The sequence below is a fragment of the Neurospora hispaniola genome (assembly GCF_033458365.1).
Source record: "Neurospora hispaniola strain FGSC 10403 chromosome Unknown B0T23scaffold_9, whole genome shotgun sequence".
Taxonomy (NCBI): Eukaryota; Fungi; Ascomycota; class Sordariomycetes; order Sordariales; family Sordariaceae; genus Neurospora; species Neurospora hispaniola.
Genome location: NW_026944414.1, coordinates 61,144 through 86,942, shown reverse-complemented (window position 1 = coordinate 86,942; position 25,799 = coordinate 61,144). Strand labels below are relative to the sequence as shown.

The window sequence follows — 25,799 nt, the reverse complement described above, 5'->3', positions numbered from 1 at the left end:
CTCGAAATCCAAGGCCTTGGGTCTGGAGACAGATAGGTTCAAAACCGGCCAGCACTTCACTTCCTACCTGGAACGACTGGAAGCACGCAAGCTCCCTTCCTTTGCTTCTGATATCTTCCTCTGGCACGTCTGGCTGCAGGCTTTTTACGCCAGGGACCCAGGCGCCCGTCTTTGCCATCGTCTAGTCTCCACCGTGACGTTGCCCGCTGTGGATGATCCCGATGATGCCAGTCGATTGGACTGTTCAAACTTCTCAAGTGGAGGCGTTGATTTGGCATTGTGTAATATGTTCGTCCAGCATCGATCATGGTTCATACAAGTACGCTACTCTTGTTATTTCGGCAGTCTGGCCAGAGCTGTTCCGGATGTCAAACCCAAGATTAGAATGCGACAGGAGACCATGTGGTCAGTGCGCTCAATCGTGGTTTTCTTACCCCACACTGCTGATGACCCCGTATGTACGTAACGGAATGACTTGCAGGCTGGACCGCTTGCCTGCCGGTGCAACCTTGTTGAACTCAGGTCCATCCTGACAGATCTTATCTTATCGTGGTTGCTACGGAAACTTGTTTGTGGTGTGCTGTTGATCGCCTTGCTTCTTCCAATCCCCCTCGTCAACACTTTTCCCAAAGCTGACTGGTTGGACGACACTCAGTTTGCCTCGCCGCGTCCGGGATGATGACTTGCAGTTGAGGCTCGCCAATCTGCTGACTACCCTCGTTAATCGATCACCACCGGTCGCGTTCAGCTAACCGACCACAACGCGAGAACAAGCACTAGCTTGAAATTGAAATACAATAGCCCGTGAATCCAAATCAACATCATTTCTCGTCTCCCGAATGCGGCGCAACATCCCTTCACATTACACAACCTAAACCCACGCATTTCACCGCGGACAACATGGACACTCAGCCAACATCACACAGCCTTTTTGAGGTTTACCTTCGACTGCGCCCAGCCAACACCGTTTCGACGTCTGGCGATCGCTTCCTCGATGTCGATGTCCCAGAACCCAGCGAGAGCGCACCCAAACACATCACCCTGAACCCGCCAGCCGATCGACGCCGAGCAACCGAAAAGTTCGCCTTCACCCAGGTCTTTGAGGAAGATGCCACACAGCTTGATGTGTTTCACTGTACTGGGGTCGCCGGCTTGGTGGAGGGCGTGCTTGCTCCCTATGGTGATGGAACGGATGCCTTGTTGGCGACGCTGGGAGTGACGGGTTCTGGAAAGGTTTGTTCAGTACTGTGATGCCGCGGAAAAGAGAAGAGATACTGACGATGGAATACCACTGCAGACACACACCATGCTGGGAACACGATCCCAGCGCGGCCTCACCCAAATGTCCCTCGACCTTATCTACCGCTCGCTCGGCCATCGCGTCCTTGATCCCTCTACATATCCAAACCTCGAGCAATCCATCAGCGCATCCGATCCGTCAGAAGCCAATATCCTTCCAGCCACAGCCTACCTCGAATCGGTCTATAGCACAGATCCAACGATGTCCTTCCTGCGCGGAAGCGGCAATGGCCGATCGACACCTCTACAAGTACGACCTTCTGCTTCTTTTTCCGCTCGACCGTTCGCTTCTGTCTCTTCTCGAGTCCCAACCGACAAGCCCATTTGTCGGACCTCTTCTACTTCTTCCGTGGCGCACCAGTTTGGCGCAAGAACTCCAGCTGGACCCTTTCAACAAGCCCAGCGGTCGGCCAGTATCCGACTCGTCGTTACCGAAGAACCAGAACAAGAGGAAGAAGAGTCAACCGTGTTCTTTACGCCTCCTAGTCGAGCGGGAACCGTGACTCCCACGCAAACAACAACAAGCAGGCTTCCGTGCCCAAGTCCGAGTGGACTTGGTAACTCTTCTCTCCAACGAAGTAGTCGGCTTCCAACCTACCAACCCCAGTGGATTGGAACTTCTCCTTCTAAGCTACCGCAGCAGCTCCGGCCTGTTGCTTCTTCTATTCTTCCACGCTTCACAGCTACCTCTTCCCTCCGTTTCGCAACTATCACTGCAGCAACTAGACCCTCTAACCGTGATCAACAGAACGAATCGTCCACTCCACGCCGTTTCCGCCCTTCCACGCTTCCCCAGAACCCCGACATAAGCCATCTAACCATTCCCTTTGACGCGTCAGCCGAGTACGCCATCGTCATCTCCATGTACGAAGTCTACAACGACCGCATCTTCGATCTCCTTTCTTCCCCCGTGAAGTCGGCCGCCACCAAAGAATACCGTCGCCGACCCTTGCTGTTCAAACCCACCGAGCTCTCGCCGGACCGAAAAGTGGTGGCGGGACTACGAAAGGTGGTTTGCGGAAGTCTCGATCAGGCGTTGATGGTCTTGGAAGCGGGTTTGCAAGAGCGAAGGGTGGCAGGGACGGAGAGTAATACGCAGAGTTCGCGGAGTCACGGGTTTTTCGTGGTGGAAGTGAAAAAGAGGTTTTCCCTTGGTGGGCAGCACACTGGATGGTACGGAGGCGCAGGATGGGCCGGGAATTCTCTGACCATCGTCGACCTTGCGGGCAGCGAGAGGGCCAGAGACGCAAAGACAGTCGGACAGACGTTGGCCGAGGCGGGCAAGATCAACGAGAGCTTGATGTATCTGGGGCAGTGTTTGCAGATGCAGGTGGCAGGTGGGAAGGAAAAGGTATGTCCTCGAACACCTTGATGGAAAGGGGTGCTAACGAACCGTAGCCGAATCTGGGCTTGATCAGGCGGTGCAAACTGACCGAGCTGCTGTTCACCAACTCGTTCCCCACGGGCAATAACCAGCAACAGCATCGAAACCCGCAGAAAGGCATCATGATTGTCACCGCTGACCCCCACGGCGATTTCAACGCGACCTCCCAAATTCTTCGCTACTCTGCCCTCGCAAAGGAGGTCACCGTTCCTCGCCAGCCGCCCTCGTTTCCTCCCCCCAACTCCTTCTCCAACTCGTTACCGCCTATTGGCAGTCCAAACCATCAATACCTCTCCTTCCAACAGACTCTCGAATCCGCCGCTCTCGAGATCTCCAGACTACAAGAAGACCTCACCTACCTCCGGCACGCTCTCGACTCGGAACGGAGCCTACGCGAACAGGCTGAAGCCCATTTGTTGAGCATGGAAGATAAGATGGTCGAGCTGGAGCAGGCAATCCGCGAAGATTGTGCGGAGGAGTTCGAGAAGCGTCTGGAACTGGAAGTCAACAGGTGGAAGACGATTGTAGATGGGGAGAGGGAGAGGGGGGAAGAGTTTTGGCGGGGGAAATGGGGAGTGTTTGAGCGGATGGTAGAGGCTGATGGGGATGTCGACATGGATATGGACGTGGACAGTCCGAAGAAGCCAGAAAACACGACGCTGGTGGAAACGAGAACAGTGGAAGATAGAGAGGCCCGACGACAGCTGGAAATCCTTGCCGACGAAAACGAGCGGCTACAGAGGGAGAACGAATCACTTAAACAAGCTTTGGCAGCCTGTATCGATCCTGCCAAGTCAACCAGCAAGAACAAGTCGCCCAGTCGCAGGTCACCTAGTCGTAGTCGGAGGAAGAAGGCTCAACTGAATTATGCGGAAGATGATGATGGGTTCCTTCAGGAGTTGAAGAGGGATCAAGGGGATATGGCCATGGATGGGTTTGGGGAGGGAAACGGGGTTAGTGGAAGTCCGACGAAGAAGAAGAGGATCAGGAGGTTGGGAGCAAAGAAATGGGGGCAGGGGTTGGATGATGATGATCCTTTCTAGAGGGCACCAGCTAGCAGCGTGGTGTCAAAGATGGATCATGTCGGGTTATTTGTACGAGCACAGGATATATAATGGCTTCACTAAGCGTGCCGGGTGATGAAGGGAATTGCATTTGTTTATACCCCGTTGTCAACATCAGGCATAAGGAAGACAATGAATCAATGTTGTTACCGTCAAGGACCCTTGTCTTGCCTGGCCATCTAGGAACGTCTCCGTCCTGTCGTTCTGTACACAACTTGAACTGGTAGCAAGGCCTACGACGGGGTACTTGTATGGACATCCCGTCGCTGGTCAAGGTAGTCTGACTCCCTTGTGGTTGCCCAACAAATGGCATTTGTACCAAGAGGCTCGCAGGCCAACACCTATTGTCCTTGCAGAAATAACTTCCTCCAGCTACAAACTCGGCCGCCTGTTTCAACAACCTCAAACCAAGACGACAATACCGATCCGAACACCAAACCCAAGCCGGAACGCCAGAACGATTCCCCTACCCCCATCGACAAGAAGGAATACGGCAACTTTGCGTTTCCCTCCCCCCAAACCCGACGCCGCCTTTGTTGCCCTTGGCCCTGGCCCGCCACTTTAGAGTCATCATCTTCATCCCCCGCGGTACCGTGCAAGCACCACGCTCACCGGCACCAGCGCCAGCCCAGCCCAAACCTCAGCACCCACACTCCTCTAAAACCAGCACCAAGGCCACCACCCACAACCGGGCGCCTAAACATCAACTCCCACAGCCCCACTCCCGTTGCGGCCCCTGCCGTCCCGAATCGTACTGCACAAGCAGTCTACACCGATTGACTGCACGCAAGCCACCTTGATCACGACGCTTTATAGCTTACAGCTCAGCCTACGGGAGTGCGAGTTAATCAATGCTTGGTTTGGCTCGAAGGATACATGACAGGGGCATGGGCATGACTCGTGAGGTAGATGTTGGAAAGCGTCAAAAGTCTGGTGTCAGGCGTTGAGGACACTTTGCGAAGGCTTTGCTGGATCATTCGGTCGTTGTCATAGACTCACTGGATAAAAGACGAATCAGGAAACAGGAATCTCGACTTAGATGGCACGCTATCTGTGTCGCACTGAATTTGTGGTTGACCAAGATAGTAGGGTAGCAGAGATGAATTGTCTGTATGTCCACTAAACCCTTGTAACCTACAGGGGCGATTTCCAAATCCTGGCTCAATCAGCCTCGCCGCGACCAATACACGACGACATTTCCTACTACTCCCTCGCCTCCCGCTTGAGTTGTTCTTGTGCCTCCTGTCTCTGCTCTTGTTCAACTTCAAGGTGCGCTCGCAACCACCGCGCTATTGCCGCATCGACAGCTCGAGAGGCATTCTGTTCAATCGAGTTGTTGTTTGGTCCTTGCCGTCCCGGAAGTTCGAACCCTATCATCCAGGCCATTCGGTCTACTTCGGATTGCGTAGACGGTCTTGGAGCTGGCTCGAGCAACCAGTCTTCAGCAGGCAAAGTTCGCGCCTCGCTCAACTCTTGCTCCGTCACCTGAGCGGCAATCTTTTCGATCAAAGAGGAGGCCACTTGGTTCTCGGCCGGCTTTTGTTCGACAGTGTGTGTGGCCGCGGTAGCCCGTTGTTCTTTAACCGTCAGGACACTGCTCAGTCCCGAAACCTGGCTGGTTAGGTCCTTGACCTTGTCCTCCAGTTTCTGACTAGCACTCAGGGCCTCTTCAGCGACCTTGATGTTGGCCTGGGCAGCAGCCAGGACCTCGGTGAGCCCCTTTTCCACATCGGACATGCGCCCTTTGAACATGGACAGCTCCTTGGTCGGTTGCTCAGCCTTGACGCTGGCAGTCTGGGCCTCTTTGAGCTTCTTTTCGAGTTCGGCGACGCGCTCTTCCGAGGCAGACAGCTCCTGGGTCTTGTTCGCAAGCTGCGTCTTCAGATCGTTCTCAAGCTCGGACATTTGCGCTTGCAAAGCAGGCGGCTCAGCTGGCATATTGACTGTGGTGATTGTAGTAGTTGATGCGCCAAATGCAGACGCGACGGGGCAAAATGATTTCGCGGTTGTGAGGGCGGGAAAAGAAGTGTGGGGGGTGCAGGTGAAGGGAGGTTTGGGACCCACCTGCGTACAAGGACGTGGACTCGGGCATGTCTGTAGTGTAAGAATACCAGAAATCGCATGTAAGACGGTGATTTCAATGTTTCTACCAGATCCTCTAGCTTGGGAAAGATAAAGGTACCTCTATGGATAGGTGACAATCTCCCGGTGTAGCAAGGCGTCCCCTACGGCATATCTATCAAGACCGTGTTCGTTCCGGCAGTAGTGCAGTAGCGGCAGCACTTCTGATGGCAGAAAAGCTTTGGGCTAAGTAGAGTTGAAAGAGGTTCCCGCACTACTACCAGAACGAACACGGCCCAAGTCATGTCTGAACCCAAAAACCGATGGTACCTGCATAAAATTACCTGTAAAACCTCGTCCCTCGCATCCCACAAGTCATATTCCAACGGCCGACTCCCCTGACAGCTGGCGCGTTAAAACCGTGCGCAGACTCTTTCCCCCCGACCGATGAGTTGCATAAGCGCTGGACGAGTCTGACCCAAGAACAGGGATTCAATTCACCTTGTGCATCCGTCGGGTACGGGAGGATCTGCTTCCTGGAGTGCCAGAACCCCGACGATCTCTGGATAACCAACCAAACGTGGGAGTCTACTCGATTCGGAAAGTGTGCAAGGTCGTCGTTGTTATCATGTTTGATCGTGGTGTTTGTCGTGGCTGCAGTTGCAAGACTTTTCCGTTGGGGCGCAGGCCTGGAGCACCATTGTCGCAATCGTTAGTACTCTGTGCACCTTGTTTTCCTTGCCAGTGGACTGTAGGGGGCTGATGCAAACTCACTTTGTTGCAGGGCATCGGCTCGTTCAGAGGGGTGGAATCGCTCGAGATTTTCAGCGCTCCTGAATGGAGGTGGCAGAGGTCGTAATGATTGTCGGCGTTGGAGGTCGCAGCTTGCGTTGGTGTCTGGTGATTGTAGTATCGCGGATAATTTTTTGGGCCAGGCTGTAGGGGTGCACACTGGACTAAACTTTGGGTGCAGACCCAATATTAGAGTTTGCACTATGTAATAATCTTGGTACGTCGGGCTTTGCACTATGTTGTAGTTTTAGTACATTACCTCGGACTTTGCACCATATAATAATGAGGGTACATTGGAGTTTGCACCATGTTGTAGTATTAATATATTGCCCTAGACTTTGCACTATGTAATAGTTAGGGTACATTGGAGTTTGCACCATGTCGTAGTATTAAAGTATTGTCCTGGACTTTGCACTATGTAATAGTTAGAGTACATTGGAGTTTGCACTCCTCTATTCTCTTTTGAGTTTGCACCGGCTCCTCCAGCTATAAAATTAACGTTTGCCCGCCTTAGACTACTTGTACTACGTGTATTCTTAACGTTTGCACTTGCTTTCAAGCTAGCAAGCGTATACATTATATTACGCAAATAATACAAACCCCGTACCCTGCGCAAACTTACCTACCTACTAACCGACAGGTAACGGATTTGACTTTGCGATTGCATTTTCAAAATTATCCAGGAACATAAGTATCTACTACGAATCAACATCACAACATCAACATGCATGTTCAATCACACCATCAACATACAAAGTCAACATCACAGGCGTTCAATCACGACATCACCGCAGAACATCAAAAGGGTTGCACAAAAACAAGTCTGCATCATATATCAGTTGTCTACTCGACGCTAGAAAAAGTATCTCGGCTAGAAACCATCTCGGTCCCTGGACATCCAAAGACGCAAATTCCCAAATCCGGAGCCATCAGCACTCGTCTCGGTGTTGACCTCTGACTGAACACGGCCGAACGGGACAAGAGCGCCAGCCGGGGCAACATGGCCAGCCGGGGCAACATGGCCAGCCGGTGCAACAGGACCAGCCGGGGCAACATGGCCAGCCGGTGCAACAGGACCAGCCGGGGCAACAGGACCAGCCGGGGCAACAGGAGCATTGGGGGGAGCCGGAGCATCATCCAGGTCCATGGCGTTGCTGTCAGAAGCGCCAGCGGGATTCGGCGGACGATTCACCAACCGATTGCCCATGCCAGTAAAAACCTCGGATGCCTTCAAGCGCTCGAGATTCGTCCGGACGTCGTCCAGCGTCCTAGTCAGAGGGTCATGATGTCTGTCACCATGATTATGAATATTTCTGACCTGGATCGCCAGACTCTTCGTGATGGGGAAACCATACGGGGGTTCCATGTTAGTCACCAGATCAGGCCATGCCATCGTGGTGCGGACAGGAGGGAGTCCAGAGCGGTACTGGACGAGATACTTCCAGTCCTCATGACGCCTGTCATCCCCAGATACCTGTCTCTGCTTGCAGGCATCGAAGAAGTGGCTCAGTGTATTGCACACTGGGCAACCGGGAATGTCTCCATTGAGCGACGCGTACCCACAGTCACGAAGCTCGTGAGTGTCGGCATCCTCACGCGTATGGAGCTTGCAGTGAGGGCAGCTCACAGGGCTGGGCTGTGGCTTTGCAGCTTTGCGCCTTGGCAAGCCCAAAACAAACGCACTGGTGCCCGCCTTGGCCTTGGGCTTCCTAGGAGGAAGAACACCCGTGTTGACGTACTGCTCGGCAAAGGGGTCATTTGCGACCGCAGCACCGACCGCCGCCACTTGCTGCAGCACTTGGGATGGGTGGCCGACAGCAAACAAAGAACCATCATCAAGCGGCACCGAGAAGTGCGAAGGATTGGCGTTGTTGGCCAAAAAGCTTTCCAACTGGTGCGTGCCAGTTAGATGGGTCATGGCAGGTGGTGCAGCCGCCCTGGTCAGAGCCTGCTGCTGGCCATCCTGCTTTGGCATCAGCGCCGACACCATGCTGTCTGGCAGGCCAGTGCCAGCGAGCGCCTTGCGAGCTTTGCTAGGCTGGCTCTTTCCAACACCCTGAGGTCCCTTGGACGGGTGGTTCTGGCCAGCGTGCCCGTCTTTGTGGCCGCCATAGCCGCCATGACCACTGCGACCGCCGCGACCGCCGTAGCCGTCACGAGCGTTGTCGTTGTGGTTGTTGCTGTTGTTACCGCGCTGGTTGCGGCGCCTGCGGCTCTTGTTGTTCTTGTTGTTCTTGTTGTTGTTGTTGTTGTTGTTGTTGTTATGACCGCGTCCGCCACGATCATTGTCGTCACCACCACCACCACCTCCACAGAAATTACCGGTATGGTAGTTCCCAGCGTTGAAACCGCCGTTACCGTCGTCTCCAGCAGCAGCAGCAGACATTGTCTTGGTTCGTTGGGAGTGTGTTCTTTTTTTTTTGGGTGGGTGTGGTGTGGTGTGGTTGACAGGAGGAAGAAGGAGGGGTAGAAGATGGGCTGAACGGGAAAAGGTCTTTGGGGGGGGGGGGGGGAATGCCAATCTGAGAACAGAGTGATCCGTCGTTTGATGTACCCAAGTACCTTGAACGGAGGCCGGACTCGCGCAGCCGAATCAGTCCAAGAAGGAAGGTACGGATGGTAGGTAGGGTATGAAACAGAAAACTCTGAATTCAAGCTCCCACAATTCATGGAATTCATGGAATTCTCCAGCTCGTGAATCCGCTTTCTTCTATATTGTTAACTTGCGCAGTTCCTTGAAATGTCTCCAAACACGTCTGGAAAGAGAGACGCAGCGGACACGCCGTCCCGGTCAAAGGGGCGCAAGCGCTCCGCCAGTTCCGGGAGTCAGGATGAAGTAAGCTTTCCCAAGGCAGCCAGTCTTCAGGGGGCCGGCAGATCGAAACGACGCCGCTTAAGCGATGAGGACCGGTCCGCTTCCACTTGGGGGACGCCGCCGAGTTACCAGCACCCTCTTTACGTGACACCTATGTCCTATGTCCCCAGTGGCCCTACTTGCACGAGCCATAATGTGCCGTCCACCAGTCCGCTTATTGATCTCAGTAACGCGGCCCGGATGTACCAACAAGGTATCCGGGAGGTTTCCAATGCCCTGGACATTGTGGCCGCTGCCCCGAAGGAGTCTGTACAGCATGACGATCCCTTCTCGTCGCCTATGCCAGTAGACTGCAGCTCTCCGCAAAAGGCGTCGTCCAATTATGCGCCGTCCTCTATGGTGTTGGACAAAAGACATGCCTCTAGCGATGCGGCGCTGGTCGAGTCTTCAGATGGCGAAAGGCCCCCAAACCCGGGTCAGGGAGAGTCTTCAGATGGAGAACAGCCCCCAAACCCGGGTCAAGGCGAAAATGTGCAGCCGCCGTCGCCGGATGTTCCGCATATTGACGTCCAGCCGCAAAGGAATGCGGCCAACAAAAGGCCCGTGTTCCCTGGCCATTCAGCACCTTTGCTATCATTGAGCCAGATGTTCCAGCCGTCTAGCGACGAAGAACGCGAGTGACAGCGTTAATCTGCCATCCCAGCGTCATTCTGTCACTGTGACAAAGACCAGCATGGTTTGGTTACGACTCAACTGCAGTCCAGATCCCATGCTTCGTGATAGCATTAATATACTGTCAATGTCTTAACCTCCCCGTCGACCTGTGCCAAGTGATTCATCCAATGTTAAAGTTTGTCCGCCGACGCCCCTGTGAAATGAATTATGACTTTTTGAAGAAATCCATCTCGCGACCCGATAGCTAGTTTGGCCCTTTCGAAGGTACATATCCTGTTTTCTACACTCAGCACAGATGCTACCCATCGAGCATTAAAACAACAAGCCGCTCGTGAGGTCTGCTTCATTCTTCAAGTTGGGCTCAGGAATGGCCGAATGTGTACAACATCAGGTAGTCAATCTGCAACTCGCGCATGGACATGACTAGCATTCATAGCATCTGTTGTCAAATGGAAGCGAACACTAACGTCTAAGGTATTCGTGCAAAGGGGCGCTTTACAATAGGGGCGTAGACGGCGGGTTTTGGAGGTGTGGGCAAACGTGTATTTTTATATGCGAAATGACAGTTGCAAAGTTTACATATGCTAAAGACGGGCAAATGAACTAGTTTACACCGGGTTGAACAAGCGTGGGCAAACGTTCATTTTGTACTAGGAGTAGCTGGTGCAAAGTTTGCATACACTAACCAATATGGAAAATGAATAGCTTTGCAGCGGGTTTTAGAGGTGTGGGCAAACGTCGATTTTGTACTTGGATTGCCCAGTGCAAACTTTGCATACACTAAAATGGTACCAACAACGCGGCGCGGGCAAAATTTGCCCGCGTGCTGGGTTGGTATGTGTAAAAGTACATTCTGTATTGGCAGCGCTCATCGTTCCTTCCTCCATGATGATCCTTCCCAGCTACTGTCGCGAACTCGCCGCACAAATGACAATTTCAAATTTGCGCGCTCGCTTGTTTCTTGAACCATATGTAGTTCTTCACCTTGAATTGCACAGTCATTACGCCGCCACCATGTCATCGAACTACGTTGCAAGGCTTCAACAAATCTGGTCGCTGGTTCCTCAGCAGCCGGAGGACAACGACATTTGGGACACTGTCCAGGTTGCATTGGGGACTCTCACAAGGGACCTCGACCATGAAATTCGCCAGGACGATGAGCGGAAGCGACTCCTTGTTGAACAAACGGAGGCCCTTGACAATCAAGATCGAGAGCTTGCCGAAAAGGAGCAGGCTCTCCAGGAGAGGGAGAAGACTCTCCTGAACAAGGAGCAGGCTGTCCAAACAAGGGAGCAGATTGCGCAGACCAGAGAGCATGACCTCGATCGAAGAGAACGGGCTGTCAAGGACAAGGAGCACCAATTGGAGCTCCATGCAAAGCTTGACTTGATCCTCGAAAAGATGGACAACAATGCTACGAGAGAGCAAATCCAATCTCTTTCGGACAGTGTGCAGAACATGGCCAGCCAGCAGCAGGTCACGGCTACCCAAGAGCAGGTCAAGGCCGTTTCCGATGCCTTGGACACTGTCTTGAACGACAGTGCGACCAAAGAGCAGGTCGCGGCTGTTTCCGAGGCCTTGGACACTGTCTTGAACGACAGTGCGACCAAAGAGCAGGTCACGGCTGTTTCCAACAGCCTGAACACCATGTCAACGCAAGTACAGGCAATTCCAGGAGTTTGTGAAAAGGTTGACGCCATCTCAGACCAACTGAAGCAAAGCCTACAGAACGTGGTGCAATTCATGGAAGGTGTCTCGCACATGTTGAATGCTTTGTCGGACCAACTCAGTCAGATATGGAACGATAGCTCTACCCAGGAGCTTGTTCAGGGGGGCACGAGCAAGCTCTGGGACCAATTGCTAGAGATGTCATCTGCTATGGAAAGCCAGAGCTCGGAGACACTTGACTTGATCTCAAGCCAGATCAGTCAGGTGAACAATGACAGGGCTACCAAAGAGCAGGTCCAGTCTGCTCTGACCAAGCTTGACAATCTGTCGGAAAACGGCGCTACCCAGGAGCTTGTTCGGTCTGTCAGCACGACGGTCGGGTTAGTCTTGGCCAAGTTCGACGGAGTGGCATCCAAACAAAACTTGAAAGTCCTTTACGGTCTTTACCGCCACCTTGCTCTTCGACTCGCAGCAATGGCAAATGATCACGACATCAGACTGTCTGACATTGAGTCTGATCTGCAGAATGTGTGGAGCTGGGTAGAAAACCTCTGTGATGGCGATACCAATTCCCTAGCTGTTGTCCTGAAAGAAGTAAGGACAAGCAAGGACTGGGAAGATGCCACTTACGGTGCCCTTGCTCGTTTGGAAATGCAATTGCAGAAGGCTGATTGCTTAGAGCAACAGTTGGACGAACTCAAGAGCACAAATCTTGGGATGGAAAAGCAGATCCAAGACCAATGTGCCAGTCTGGACAAGCTCAACGAGGAAGTCAGTCGTTCGCAGGAATTGCTGGCCACCAGACGTTCCTGTTCAAGACGGTCTGGCCCCCCCAAGAACAACCGTCTATGGGTACAGTGTGTGGATGACTTGTTGAGCCGGTTCGACATGTTTGTTCTTGCGGACACACAAGAGGGTCCCCTAGAGGCCATCTTCCATCAGTTCTGTTTGATCATGTCTGATCCAGATGTTCGTGCCTTGAACAATTTGAACCTTTTCAACGTCGGAGCACCAGTAGATCGCTGGTATTGTTTCAAGCGCGTTATCCACTCCTGGCCTACTACTGATGCCATCTCATACGATGGACGGTGTGACATGCATGACCAATGTTTGCAAGTCAAACGTGTTCGGCAAGGCCTCGGCCACGCTTTGGTGTTTCGCTAGTAGTCTAGTGTACTTGAAATAATAGTTTCTCTTGAATGCGTGAATGATGACTTCTCCCTTCTGCTGTGATGCATGTTGACTCCTGTACGACATCTTCTTGCGCCCTTCAAAGATGTACAAATAGGTAGCAGCCCGGAGATACCAATGAACTTTTATACAAACACCTGTAGAGGTACCCAGCCCCAATCTCGAAACGGCCTGGTAGGTGATTACCTACCTACAGGTAGATACCAACTGGCACACGTCTGCACGGGCCTCCAACAACATCAGTCCTTCGTGTCCGCCAAACAAAATCTTACCCCGCTACCTCGATACAACAACCACAACCACAACCACAACCACAACCATAACCACAACCACAATATGAACGCGCCTAGTATGCCGCTGGACGCTCAAAAGCGTCGTAACCACATCATGTCAGAGATCAAGAAAAGTTTCAAGCTTGAGGACACTTTCATCCATCGCATGATCACGGACATGTTTGTTCCTCAGGCCCATGAGAGCTTATGGCAAGATAAGTTCGCGTCGGTCTGTCCTAATGTCCGTTACTGGGTGATTGACTTTCACGTCGTCAAGTGGTTCTGTAAGTTTTTTGTCGATGGCTTTCACGAATCATTCACTAACCTGTCACGTATCGCTCAGTTTCTCCAAATATGCCTCTTTTTACGACAAACTACCCTGCCCCTGCTCCTTCTGCGGAAACTTCGCCGGAATATGCGGCGTTCTACGAGGCTAAACTTCAAGAGCGCGACGGCACCTTTGTTGTGCCTGATACGGCCATGTGGCGCCAGCTGAGACCGGAGGTCCGCGAGGGTCACCCAGGCGTGTATGGACGCTTCCAGATCGTCCTCTCCAGAGAGCTTTCTCCAGCCAACAGGATTTGGCATGAGCTCGAGAGTGAGGGCCGACAGGTCACGATCGCCAACTTGGGGCTTGTCCGTGTCCGCATTAGTCTGGACGTGACCCAAAATGCTGTTGTTTACCAACTTGGGTACATGACAAAGACGCCATTGACAAACCCTAATGTCAAGCTGGCGGTGGGTCAAACCTGGCTCAATCTTGTCGGATGGGCTTGCGATGTTCTCTTGATGTCGCACAACCCACAGTTGCAGCCTAGCTACCATGTGTGGCTCGAAAAGCACGTGGTCAATGGCTGCCCTCCTCAGAACGAGTCGAGACTGGTGGAGATGGCGGATTACGCACGCATGGTTGCCATATTCAAGACCGCGCTTCCTCAGGTTGAGCATTTGCTCGCTGACACGGCCCTGGATGACATGACTCTTCAGCAGGCCGTGACTGAGTGCGAAAAGCTGTGCTCCAGCCTTGTGCTGCCATCCTGGAACATGCATGCTACCTCTAAGCTACTTGTTTGGGCTGCTTTGCACAACACACGCGCTGTCGACCCATATGTGTCTGAGCATTACCCTCGAAAGGGTCTGGGCGTGACAGTCGAGCTCCTCAGAGCCTTGCTCCCCAAGATCTGTCAGTGGAAGGGGCGTCAGTATGTTGAGCATTGGATTAAGGAGAATCCCTTGTGTCTGCCGCGTACGAGGCTTGAAGAATCGGTTGAGAGGGTCTTGAAAGACATGCCCATTTGAGTCAACCACAGCTTGACATTGATGGTGGTAGCTGCCCTGGCATGTTTCATTTTCCGTAGAGGTAGTCAAATCAACTGTTTACAGTGACCAAGTGCTTTGTTGCGTGAACATCTACCTATGCTGTGTGTCCCGAGCTTTGTAGTTTGTACCCTGCCTGCCCGCTCCAACCCTGCCTGCCCTAGCCTTGCCTTCCCGCTCTGTCAACTCCCCGCCCAAAACAAAATCCATGTAGGAGGAACTCATTGACAGAAAATCTCCCACTTTACAACCCATGCGATACCATAACCTCAATCATCAACCACTGCGACAATGACTTCCCCGCAAGATATTCTCACCGGATTCCTCGCCAGAAGCGTACCTGGCGCGCACATCGCTCATTTGCAAGGCCCCCATGGCTGCGGAAAAAGTACCGAATGGCTCTGTCGCATTTGGGACCAGATCGCACGCGATCCCGCCGCCACGCTTGTGTACATCCAGCCGACCGAGACACAAGTGACGCTGTTGAAAGCATACTTGAGCACCCAGTCCATCAAGGACGGCTTGGAGAGTGGCAGGGTGATCTTTCTGTCCATCGAATCAATGGTCGAGTTTTCGCGACAATCACAACAGCCACTCGGCCCGCGTGTCTGTATCGATCTAGAGGTCACCCCCTCTGCTCGCGGCGAGTATCTCGTCGCTCTTTTCTACCATATGGCAGAGGCTGCTGGCGAGTCTCTGGCCGTCATCACCATGGGTGCTGCCGACCATCGTTACCCCCGCTGCGCCCGGCCAGTCATCATTCAAGTCGACCCTCCCCACGAGCTTTTGCCCATGGCACCGCTAGGACCAGGTGCCCATGCGTCCAGTGTCATCTGGGAGACATTGTACGAGGGGTGCGAAGCTCAAGACAGAAACGTCCTTCTGTTCACGGATCTCCACACCGCTATGGACTTGAGAAACGGTTCTAGCTGGGAAAATTACGAAACGCGCTCGAAGGGCTTGCCAAAATGTCATTTCGTTACTCTGTCACGACGACGGCTTGACCAAAACCCCACCTTTGTCGCCTCTCTGGCAACCCTAAACGGGCCTACGCTGATTCAGGTTGAGCATGATGTTGAAGTACGGTTCCCGATCCGAAATGTCGCCATGGCCGTTTACCAAAGAACCAAGGAGATGACTGTCCTTGACAACAGATCAGGATTGCTGGTCAATAACCCCGCCGTCCTGGTCAGCAAGCAGGAGCTTTTAGCAAAGCAAGGTCTGGCTACCTACTCCTGTGGCCCAGCCCAAGTTGCTCATTACAGTGCACCTGACGGCCCGATCTGTGTGGATTCGATTCCGGATCAGCCACGGCCGCACGCTCATAGCAGCGAGTTGCTGGGTTTTTGCCTGCTGGCTCTCAGCATTCCCGCATATGATCCTATGGCCTACAACGTTTGTCCACTACTGTGGTACGAGGCCCTTCGTGTTGTCAAGCTAATGGGGCTCGTCGACCAGACGACCTCTACGCTCACTCCAGTCGGCCGGTTGACCCTGGACTTTGCCCAGCGAATGAGCATGTCCAATATTTACCCTGCAGTGTTCATAGCACACATGCAGCACATTCCCGCGTCTCCGGCTACCAAGCGGGTGGCTTGCATGATGGCAGCCATTCTGCATGCTGGCCAGGACTCGATTTGGCACCCTGCTGTCTCAGTCCAGACGTTCAATGCCCATCAGTTTGTCAGAGCCATGGTCGCTCAGAGCAGCCCTTCCTTTACTCTTGACAGGCTGTGGAGCGGGAGCCTGTGGGTAGCCGTCGCACTGTTGGAAGAAGTCATTCACACGTCAAAGGTGTTTACAATGCCCAGGGGCAGCGAGGATGACCGTTGGCCACTGAAAAATGGCTGCAGCTTTAACCACGCTGCTATGATCTATCGGCTGTCAACTTGGCTCGCACGAAGTACCAATAGCCTTGGTCCGCTCGACCAGGTAGATCCACATGATCAGCCTGAAGTTTTGCCGATTCAGAGGGCATTGCTGTCGGCATATGCACAAAATGTTGTCTTCATCCCCTCCGTCGATTCTTCGGCAGATACTGACGGACAGTTGTGCTCCTTGTCGTCGTTCCAGGCTGTTGAACCAAGTGAATCCGAAATGACGTCGCTCCGGCCCTACGTTATGAATCATGGTCGCGGATTGCTTGGCCTGTTTACCATGGCTGAACTCGATAGGGAGGCCAATTACACCATCTACGGCATTATGCCCCTACATTGCGAGGCCTTTGACGTCTTCCATGGTAGGATTCCCGGCTTTCAAGCTGGAGCGGGGTTCGACACCGATGACTTGAACAAGTTGGCTGCAGGACTCATGACGGTTTGGGGACGCAGGGTCATGGTGGACTAGTATTGAGATAGGATGTAATTTAACTAAGAGCTTTTCTCGTCCTGACATTGTAACTCACGTTTTGTCAATGCACACCAACTTGGTCAACTTTTTTTCTTTTTCACCTGGCGACATCACGACTCAACATCCACCACTAGTAGCGTAGGTAACTGTAGACCTGAGTATTCAACTCTAACCGTCTACAAATGGTAAGGAGCATAGATTGAACAGCATAAAAGTATCACGAAATCCAAGTCACTGGGAATTACATGTACAGATTCACATGGTAGAGCAACAGACATTCAAACCGATCAAAACAGCTGCAAAATGGGTTTTCGGGTATACCGAGGTTCACTCTATTCAATCTACATAGTCCTGCTTCACCCAAGACAACAACCTAGCCACTGTATTGTAGTCGGGTACTTCTTGCATTTGGGACATGGAGCTTTGCTCCGGTGCCTTCTTGCACAAACCCTCAACAGTTGACAGAAAAAGGCTATCGTCAGCTTCGTCTTGGAAGGGGTCTAGATCCATATCATCTCCATCCATGCCATGACTGTCATTGTCCAGTTCCATGTCATCATCCCCGTGTTGAGCCGTGAGTTGGGCCTGGAGGTTGTCGGCAAGATCAGCACACTTCTGCTCGACTTGTGCCTTTTCGGCCAACTGTCTCTTGAGTTCAGTGACTTGGTCATCCGCCTGTTGGCGACTGGCCTGGATCATCTTCACTGACTCTTGAGCCTGAAGCAAGTCTGCGTTCGATTGCTGAAGCTTTTCTGCCTTTTCGGCCAGCTGTCTCTCGAGTTCAGCGACTCGGGCAATGGCCTGTTGGTCCATGTCACTTTCCTGCCCCTGAACCAAGGCCGATTGCTCAAGGAGCTTCTGTTCGGCAGCCGAAGCGCGTGTCTCTGCGCCAGCACACTTCTGCTCGAGTTGTGCCTTTTCGGCGACCAAGGCTGCGTTCGATTGCTCGAGTTGAGCAACCCGTTGCTCGGCCGCGGTAGCCCGTTGCTCGAGTGAGGCCGTGTTATTCGACCCCATCAGCTGCGGGTCAACCAGACGTGCTTGCGTCAACTCCTCTTGGAGCCTAGCGATGGTGGCAGTTGCTTGCTCTAACTGCCTTGCTGTTTCTTCAGCTGGTGTCACCTCTGCCGGTGGCACATAGGCAGCATGCATCGGTTGCTGTGCAGCCTGAGCAGGCCGTCTCCGCCTCAGTTCAGCCTCCTGAACTTGCCTCTTATACGCCTTCAACAAGATTTCCTTGATGCGGTTGGCTGGCGGATAGGGATGCCCATGGATTGCCGACGTGGTCCACATGAACCTCAAATCGGCGGGCAGGTAATCTGGCATGCCGCACATGGCTACCCGATCCACAGCTTTCTTGATGTTGAGCAGGTCTGAGGTAGTGACGGTGTATGCCGCGAATGGCTCGCTGTCGTCCACGACAGGTTCTGGCAGCTGCCTGGGAATGGAGACACGCTCGAGTTCCTGTAGGAGGCGGCAAAGAGGAGGGTGGTCTTCCATCTGTTGACGGACATCTCGATGGATGTCCTCGGTCTTGGTCTGCCCGTGACCGTTCCTAAATGCGGTCGCCAACAGGCTGATGTAGCGATTGCCTGTGGGATCTTGTATGGGCCACCGACGGCGGTCGTTGGTACGACACTTGACGGCGTACTGGATGGCCAGCGCGAGGAGGCTAGGTGACCTGTTGAAGACCGGATGGACAACCAAGAATCTCAAATGGTCACAGAATCTTGATGGCCAATTCGGGTGAGTCACAAGGTGATTTCCCACCGCAATGGGTGGGTGTTCACTGCCGTATTCCAACAGCCTCTCTGGGCAGATGATGGAAATAGGCACACAGCCCATGAACTTTGGCGTCAACTTCCACAGTGACTGCATATAAGTGTTCCTTTCGCGGGAGTTGATGGCTTGTTCCAACTGCGCGCAATTCCCGTTGAGCCAGGCAGTGTCTTGCGCCGTCCAGAGAGGGTCGTCGACCAGCTCAATCAACGCGTTGTACTCTTGTTCGGTCGGGTTTGGTGCCACCTCGCGGAGCCTTGTTGTGGTCTCTCTGTGGGCTTCTTCGACACCCTCTGCCCAGTCCTTCAGCCGTGGCTGTAAGTCCTGTGGCAGGTTGCCGAAAAGCAACTCAAGCGTGTTGTCCGCAGCTGGCGCGTCCGGTGAGCCCGATGCAGGAACTGGAGCAGCTTGGGCGTCGGATGAGGTAGCGTTGCCACCACGTCCACGACCGCGTCCGCCTCGTCCGCCTCTTCCACTTCGTCCGGCGCGCGTAGACATGGTTTCTGGTGTTGCACGGGATCAACTTTCCGACCTTGAGACTGTGTGGGTTGAGTCGATGTTGTTGGTTGAATCAACTTTGTGGGTGGCGGGTGAAAGACGGGTGATGGAGCGATGGCGGGATGGGAAACCACAAGGTTTGCGGACACGGCTGGGCTGTGTGTTGCGGCAGAACTGACAATACGTCTTAATGGTAACAATACATCCATTCACTGTAAGAGATCACAAACATTTTCTCTCTGAAATACCTTTGGTCCACACGGCTGGCTTTTTGGTCTTGATGATATCACTCTTTGTCTACATGTATACGTCTAGTGGGTTAGGGTCACTGGAACACTCAATGAAATCGTTTGTATAAGAGTTACTAGACTAGGTATCTAAGGACGACGTGTCTCCGCTTCGTCGAACTGCATGGACACGATGCCATTACCAGGTGCGAACATGCTCGAAAACATGGCGGCGGGATTTGACTCGACCACAGGTACCTCAGTGACTGGCAAGAGCTCAACGTTGCTCCGAACGTAGAGAAGCATGTAACCATGCGGATCACCCTTCTCGCCAATACGCCAGTCGTCGGAGTAATAGTTGCACTTGGCCATGGCAAAGCGCTTCCCATAAAGAGGGCGCTCGTCAGCACGACCCCATGTATCAAACAGCCTGATCTTGCTGAACGATCTGCTGTCATGATCGTTGCAGTAGACGGCGGCGGCGACAAGGTTATACTTTGTAACCGTCTCCACCGGCTCGAGGCTCCCGTCGGGCTGCTGCACCAGATCTGTGCCCTCGACACGAAAGGTACGAACATCGTCGAAGCCTTTGATTCCCGGCCGCTTCGGTGTATACATGACTCGGATGATGGCGGCGTCTTGTGGGCCTTGCAGTACGCGAGGATGTTCGGGGTCCGTGCCACGAATCATGTAGTCGCGACTGATGTGCTCTCCGAGACTGTCGCTACCGTCCCACTCGACCAGGCTGGTGTAGCGCTGAATTAAAAAAAAGGCGATTAGTTGGATTATTACAGTTCAGGACCTGTCATGCTTGACTTACCACCGGTCTGTTGCGGGCTTTCCATTGCATTTGCCCTCCAACGAGTTGACCCTCGTAGGCTTGGGGCCCGAAGCGGCGGAACCCTGGGCGGTCCCAGAAGGTGCTGACCATGACTGGGTTCTCCATCAGCTCAGCCAGGCTGGTGTTGGGGCCAAACCCAAGCTTGTCCCCCGCGGCCGCTACCAGTTCATTGTAGGCAGAGGGGCTGAGGGGGTCAGCAGCGCCCGTGGACAGCGCATACGCAACGAGCGGATTGCTACTGTAGCATGGCGGCGCATTGTCAAGATGACTGCTCGCAACGCGGATGATGATGGTCATGATATCCAACGTGTTGGTCATGTACGCATCTTCACGCTCAGAGGTAGTGATCGGCCAGAGGAACTCGCGTCGGAACCTATCCGCGTGGGTCAGTAGCTGTGACATGGCGAATACGTGTCTTGAGCGCTGTGGTTGGAAAATTCCCGTTGTTGTTGGGCGATGGATTGTCAAAGGAGAAGGTTGAAGTTGTGGTGCGACGGGAGTTAATGTCGATGCAGGCCCGCATTTGTAGGTACCTGCATAAATGCCACCGGGGCTGCAGTGTTCTGCAACCCGGCCACTGCCAAGGCGGGTGTTCGTCCGGGGGTCTCAATCTACACCGCACAGCACACGCGGGCCGCTGTTAGTGCCCGTCTTTAGTGTCTGCAAACTTTACACCTGTCAATCCACATACAAAAATACACGTTTGCCCACGCTTACTAAACCCGGTGTAAACCAATCTATTTGCTTATTTCTAGTATCTACAAACTTTGCACCAGTTACTCCCAGTACAAAATAAACGTTTGCCTACACCTTTAAAACCCGCTATAAAGGTATTTATTTTCTATACAAGTTAGTGTATGCAAACTTTGCACTAGTCACTCCTAGTACAAAATGAATGTTTGCACACGCCTTTAAAACCGCCTTACAAACTTTGCACACAGCGTTGCTCAGCACTTTACATCGTAGTGTCGCACACGTAGTACACTTAAGGTAGTCGTTGGGCCGAGCACCGGTCCTATTATACGATAACTCGAAGTAGACGCGGATATACAAAATATTCGATGCGTTCAATTTGGATCTTCTTGGTCAGCATGCCTGGCTAGTGAACTATAGTCACCTTTCTAGTAGAGGAGTATCGCTGTCCTCACAAGGCATGAATCTAGCTACCTAGTTTGTTCGCTTGCACGGGATCATATGCCAATCTTGCGTCGTTGCCGAGACCTCTCTTGAGTGCGGGCGCCGAGTCGCGGTCTTGCGGGGCTTTGCTGTGGTTCTGTTTTTGAGGCTGTGAAAGAGTAGAGTTTCCCTTGAGAAATGGCACGCCGAACATACCATCGCCAGCCTTCACCTGGCGCTTCCGGGGAGCAACAACACCCGTGTTAAAGGGGTCATCAGCGATCGCGGCACCGACTGCCGCCATTTGCTGCGGCACCGGGGATCGAGTGTCAATGAACAACGAAGGAGAGCCGAATCGAAACGGACCAGATGGGCCACTACTCAACGAGCGAGAACTGCCTTGTGCCGGTACTTCCTCCGTGACCACGGGCGCAGATGGCACTTCGTTGGCAAGATCGACCGCATTTGACTGTTCGTCACTGGTATTGTGCGTCTCTTCATCCTTGGTCGGCGGCTCGTGGATCTGAACCCAGGTATTGGCCAAGACTCCACCGGTCCCGCGAGCCTCTCTTTGAATGGACATTTTGAAAGCCTGGCTCTGCCATGGTTCTGTTCTGGAAAAACACGTTAGTTCGAGAGAAAGTCTAGCTTGAGAAGAGTCTGGTGTACTGCTGTAGCGTTGCGTGACGCTGTTACAACTATTGCTGTTGAAACAAGTCTAGAGGTAGTCAAGTTGCCAAATGTCGTGGAGGGGTTGTTGTGCGCGGGAGGAAAAAAGTGGAAAGCTCTGGCCGAAGGCCCATGAGGACTGACTGCGGGAGGTGAAAGCTCGTTTGCCGAGTCGGGTTGACAGCATGTTGCTCATGCAGGTGGGTCCAATGCCATGTTGTTAGCGTTCGTTCGCTGTAGGCCTCTATATAGTGGCCTGTACTATCACTTACACATTCGTCTCTGGCGATCCAAGTTCCGAGACACATTACACAGGTACTTACCTCTAGGTATTCACATTACAAAGCACTCGCAATATCACTACCTTAGTATTGTATCTTTTGATTTGACTACATAGTTAGGGACGACTAGTTCAAATTTCTAGAGCCCAAGGGGAGTTCGACGGTCAGGCTGGCCATAACTTGTCGACCCATTTCTTCAAGCTCTCACTAGCATGCGGCAGAGAGAGTGGATTTTCCTCAATCCATTGCTCAACATACCGGCGCCCACCCCACTCAAGAAACTTGGGGACCAAGTCGTTCAGCACCTCCCGTGTGACATCCAGACCTTGCTCGGCATAGTCCTTGAGGAAATATATGTCGAGATCGTGATTTTTGTACAAAGCGGCCCAGACAAGCAGCTTCGAGTACGGCACGGAAAGGCCGGACGACAGCTTTTCGCAAACAGTCATCACTCGCTGGAGAGTGACATCATCCAGGGCCATCTCGGCGAGCAAAACCGCCGTCGCAGTTGCTACCCGAGCCGGAGGCATATGTGATCGTGTCTTGTACAGATGGTGCCGGTCGAACGTTATTGATATAGATATTCCGGTCGCGATTCGTAATGACTTTGCGCTTGGTGGGAGGGACGAGTCAGTAAACATGGTTCTATGATGATTTGTGGGGGGATACTCTACTAGCAAAGCGAGACAGTGTTAGTAGGAATAGTGGAAAGTCAAAGGCGACTTACAGGTACTATATTCCTCTATATAGCCGAAGCTGCGCGAATAACCACTTGTTAGTACATATCCGTTAAAGCTCGGCAATATGTAGCCTACACTACCACTTACACATTAGCTCGTAAACTGCAAATATAATTGGTCGCCCGGTAAAAGCCACTATAAGGTTTTACACTAGCCTTTTAGCGGGAAAGCGCGCACAGTGCAAAGGTCGATATTTAGTGTGCGCAGCTAGGTGCAAACTCTTGCACCGACTTTTGAGCGTAAGAACACGTATATGCAAAAGTGGGATAACAGGTGTGTGCAGCCAGGTGCAAACTTTTGCACCTACTTTCAAGCGGGCATGTCCGTACATTGCCCGCATTTTAGACCTATAAAGTTTGCAACTGCTCCTGCAAGCATAAGACGAACGTTTGCCGCAAGCTTAAAACACCAACGTTAATAGGTAGACATTACGCGATATCCAAACTACGGCAAGCTATTTCAATTAGACGTTACAAGACCGCATATAGTCTCCCTATCACAAAGTACAGATTACAACGCAAATGCGGCAAACTTCACATTAAAAGGGCACACAATGCACTACACCGACATCTTTACCATTTCCAACTATCGTATCTACTTGGACGCAATCCACCAGGGTCCGCCACCGTTCAGCTCATCAATCCCAAACGTATACGTCGTGTTGTCATCGTTTCCAGTGAACCGGATCGATGCATTCTCCACGAGGACAATCTTCCACCGTTTGCCCACCACGACACGAAGGTTTCGGTCAGCAAAGTTAAGCAGGATATACCACCGCTCATTTGTACCCATGTCTCTGTCCAGGAGAACGCCAACCTGAGAGACATTGTAGTACATGCCCGACTCTTCTTGTTCACACAGGGCCCGTACATCAGACGGGCCTGACGTGATTGCGGTGACGAGTTTGGTCAACTGTCCACCAAAAACCTCGACAAGAGACACGATGGCCACCGCCAGACTTCTCTGGGTCATGGCGTTGGCGTACGTCAGGATCTGCCAGACTGACAACAACAGAGGGTCGTTCTGGTGGAGGATGTGCTCCTTGACCATGCGGACGACCATGTTGGTGATTTCCACGAGCAGCCCTCGATAGATCCTTTGTGGCTCGTCAATCATGTCTGTAAGTAGATTGGAGGCATGAAGGAGAGCCAGATTCATCCAATCCATGCCATCCGGACGAGACACCAGAACTGCGTAGAGAGACAGGCACGAATGCAATGTGCCGACCGAATCCTGCGAGTAGGTCGATCGTCCGTTTCCCCACGTGTCTTCAACATGCCAGAACTCGCGGACGCCGTCATAGCTGTCGACATCTCCCTCAATGGGCGAGACGGCCAGATGCAACACTCTGATCCAAGCGTCCATGGCAAGCCTGTATCCCGTGTAGTCGTTGAGGAACGCTACACAATGCTCGACATTAGCATGGAGCTCGTGATACGATGTGGTCAGCTTTTGGGCTTGATCTTGCAAGCGTCTGACAGAGGGATCAAGGTCCTCTGTTGTTACCAAGCGGTCACCTTGGTTGACCTTGGTCAGGGCACCTGTCAGTCCCGAGACCTGACTGACGAGGTCTCCTGCTTCCTGCTGGGCTTGGTCGGCTTCATCGCGAGACTCGTTGCGCTCCTTTGTCAGACGGCGTACCGTTTGTCCATATCCGGAGCAAGCGTGATTGAGCGCATTGACCTGAGCTCGAAGCCTCGACAGTTGTGCATGTAGATGGCTTTTGTCATTTTCCATCATGGTTGCTGCTTCATCCATGTCTATCATGGACCTACCCTGTTCGTCGTTTTCCCTTTGCAATGCCCTGTTCTCAACGATTAGATCCTCAACTTGTCCTTGTAGTTCAAACGACTGCCTGCGATAATCCCTTGCATCAGCACTGGCCTCATCGAGATCCTTCTGAAGCTTTTCAGCATTCTCTGACTGTGTCTTGACCTTGTCGTGCAGTTCTTGACTAGCAGTCTGGGCCTCTTGGAGCTGCTTCTCGAGTTCGGAGGTACGCTCTTTTGAAGCAGACAGCTCCTTGATCTTCGCCTCAGCTACTTGGAGGTTAGCCAAGGAAGTAGCCTGGGCCTTTTCGAGATCTTTCTCGAGATCGCGGACACGCTCAGAGACTTCAAGTTGAGCCTCTTTGAGCGACTTCTCGAGATCGCCGACACGCCCTTCTGAAGTCGCCAGATCATCCTTCAACCGCTGAACTGTAGCCGTCTGGACGTCTTCGAGCTGCTGCTGAAGATTGGAGACGCGTTGTTCAGAAGTAGAAAGCTCCGTGGTCTTTGTCTCAAGATCCTTCTCGAGATTGCGGACACGCCTTTCCGACAGAGACAGCTGGCTGTTAAGACGCTGAACATTTTCGGCATGGGCCTTCTCGAGTTGGGAGACGCGATCGTTTGAAGCAGACAGCTCGGTGGTCTTCGCACCAAGCTGATTCTTGAGCTGGGAGACTTGGGTATTCACGCCCTCCAGCTCGCTCTTCAAGTCCTCCTTCTGGCTTGTCAACAAGTCAATGTCGTGCTGGAAGACGCGCTTGCACCAATCCTTTATTTTCCGGACACGACTTTTGTTCTCATTCATGACCTCCTGGCATTGGTTGAGAGTTTGGTCCCGAGTGTCCCAAGAGTTTTGAAGAGTCTGCTTGTCGGTCATTCTTTGTGCTTGGAGTAACTTCAACTCCTTATCCAGCAACAGCTTTTCTCCTTCCAGGCGAGAGATCGTATCTCGAAGGCTCGAATCGGATTGTTCCGACTGCAGCACTTCAATT

At 52.7% G+C, this 25,799-nt stretch overlaps 9 protein-coding genes across 9 annotated transcripts; 4 read left to right on the top strand and 5 right to left on the bottom strand.

Annotated features, from left to right (window-relative positions):
• Window positions 1-603: 603 nt before the first annotated feature.
• On the top strand, window positions 604-3,731 carry B0T23DRAFT_448317 (P-loop containing nucleoside triphosphate hydrolase protein). Its single transcript, XM_062841043.1, has 4 exons — window positions 604-1,233; window positions 1,298-1,549; window positions 2,048-2,650; window positions 2,698-3,731. Exons 1-4 carry the CDS (start codon window positions 901-903, stop codon window positions 3,724-3,726), a joined length of 2,217 nt encoding a protein of 738 aa, XP_062688528.1. The 5' UTR covers window positions 604-900; the 3' UTR covers window positions 3,727-3,731.
• A 1,219-nt stretch (window positions 3,732-4,950) lies between these two features.
• On the bottom strand, window positions 4,951-5,839 carry B0T23DRAFT_448310 (uncharacterized protein; the record flags this gene model as incomplete). The annotated part of the gene is made up of 2 exons (XM_062841042.1): window positions 4,951-5,690; window positions 5,812-5,839. 2 exons carry the CDS (start codon window positions 5,837-5,839, stop codon window positions 4,951-4,953), a joined length of 768 nt encoding a protein of 255 aa, XP_062688527.1.
• Window positions 5,840-7,364: 1,525 nt separating this feature from the next.
• On the bottom strand, window positions 7,365-9,050 carry B0T23DRAFT_415507 (uncharacterized protein). Its single transcript, XM_062839593.1, has 3 exons — window positions 8,284-9,050; window positions 7,619-7,754; window positions 7,365-7,423 (listed from the first exon to the last, which is right to left on the bottom strand). Exons 1-3 carry the CDS (start codon window positions 8,984-8,986, stop codon window positions 7,399-7,401), a joined length of 864 nt encoding a protein of 287 aa, XP_062688526.1. The 5' UTR covers window positions 8,987-9,050; the 3' UTR covers window positions 7,365-7,398.
• Window positions 9,051-9,340: 290 nt separating this feature from the next.
• Window positions 9,341-10,096, top strand: B0T23DRAFT_325478 (uncharacterized protein; the record flags this gene model as incomplete). Its single annotated transcript, XM_062835513.1, has 1 exon — window positions 9,341-10,096. One exon carries the CDS (start codon window positions 9,341-9,343, stop codon window positions 10,094-10,096), a length of 756 nt encoding a protein of 251 aa, XP_062688525.1.
• Window positions 10,097-11,104: 1,008 nt separating this feature from the next.
• Window positions 11,105-14,561, top strand: B0T23DRAFT_448304 (uncharacterized protein; the record flags this gene model as incomplete). The annotated part of the gene is made up of 3 exons (XM_062841041.1): window positions 11,105-12,848; window positions 13,146-13,505; window positions 13,565-14,561. The coding sequence occupies 3 exons, from the start codon at window positions 11,105-11,107 to the stop codon at window positions 14,518-14,520; spliced, it is 3,060 nt and encodes a 1,019-aa protein (XP_062688524.1). The 3' UTR covers window positions 14,521-14,561.
• Window positions 14,562-14,829: 268 nt separating this feature from the next.
• On the top strand, window positions 14,830-16,884 carry B0T23DRAFT_456707 (uncharacterized protein; the record flags this gene model as incomplete). Its single annotated transcript, XM_062841267.1, has 1 exon — window positions 14,830-16,884. The coding sequence occupies one exon, from the start codon at window positions 14,830-14,832 to the stop codon at window positions 16,882-16,884; it is 2,055 nt and encodes a 684-aa protein (XP_062688523.1).
• A 339-nt stretch (window positions 16,885-17,223) lies between these two features.
• Window positions 17,224-19,164, bottom strand: B0T23DRAFT_326280 (uncharacterized protein; the record flags this gene model as incomplete). Its single annotated transcript, XM_062835553.1, has 1 exon — window positions 17,224-19,164. The coding sequence occupies one exon, from the start codon at window positions 19,162-19,164 to the stop codon at window positions 17,224-17,226; it is 1,941 nt and encodes a 646-aa protein (XP_062688522.1).
• Window positions 19,165-19,541: 377 nt separating this feature from the next.
• B0T23DRAFT_407854 (uncharacterized protein) lies at window positions 19,542-20,550 on the bottom strand (the record flags this gene model as incomplete). Its single annotated transcript, XM_062839232.1, has 2 exons — window positions 19,542-20,147; window positions 20,212-20,550. 2 exons carry the CDS (start codon window positions 20,548-20,550, stop codon window positions 19,542-19,544), a joined length of 945 nt encoding a protein of 314 aa, XP_062688521.1.
• Window positions 20,551-21,391: 841 nt separating this feature from the next.
• On the bottom strand, window positions 21,392-21,931 carry B0T23DRAFT_399354 (uncharacterized protein; the record flags this gene model as incomplete). Its single annotated transcript, XM_062838417.1, has 1 exon — window positions 21,392-21,931. One exon carries the CDS (start codon window positions 21,929-21,931, stop codon window positions 21,392-21,394), a length of 540 nt encoding a protein of 179 aa, XP_062688520.1.
• Between the last annotated feature and the right edge of the window lie 3,868 nt (window positions 21,932-25,799).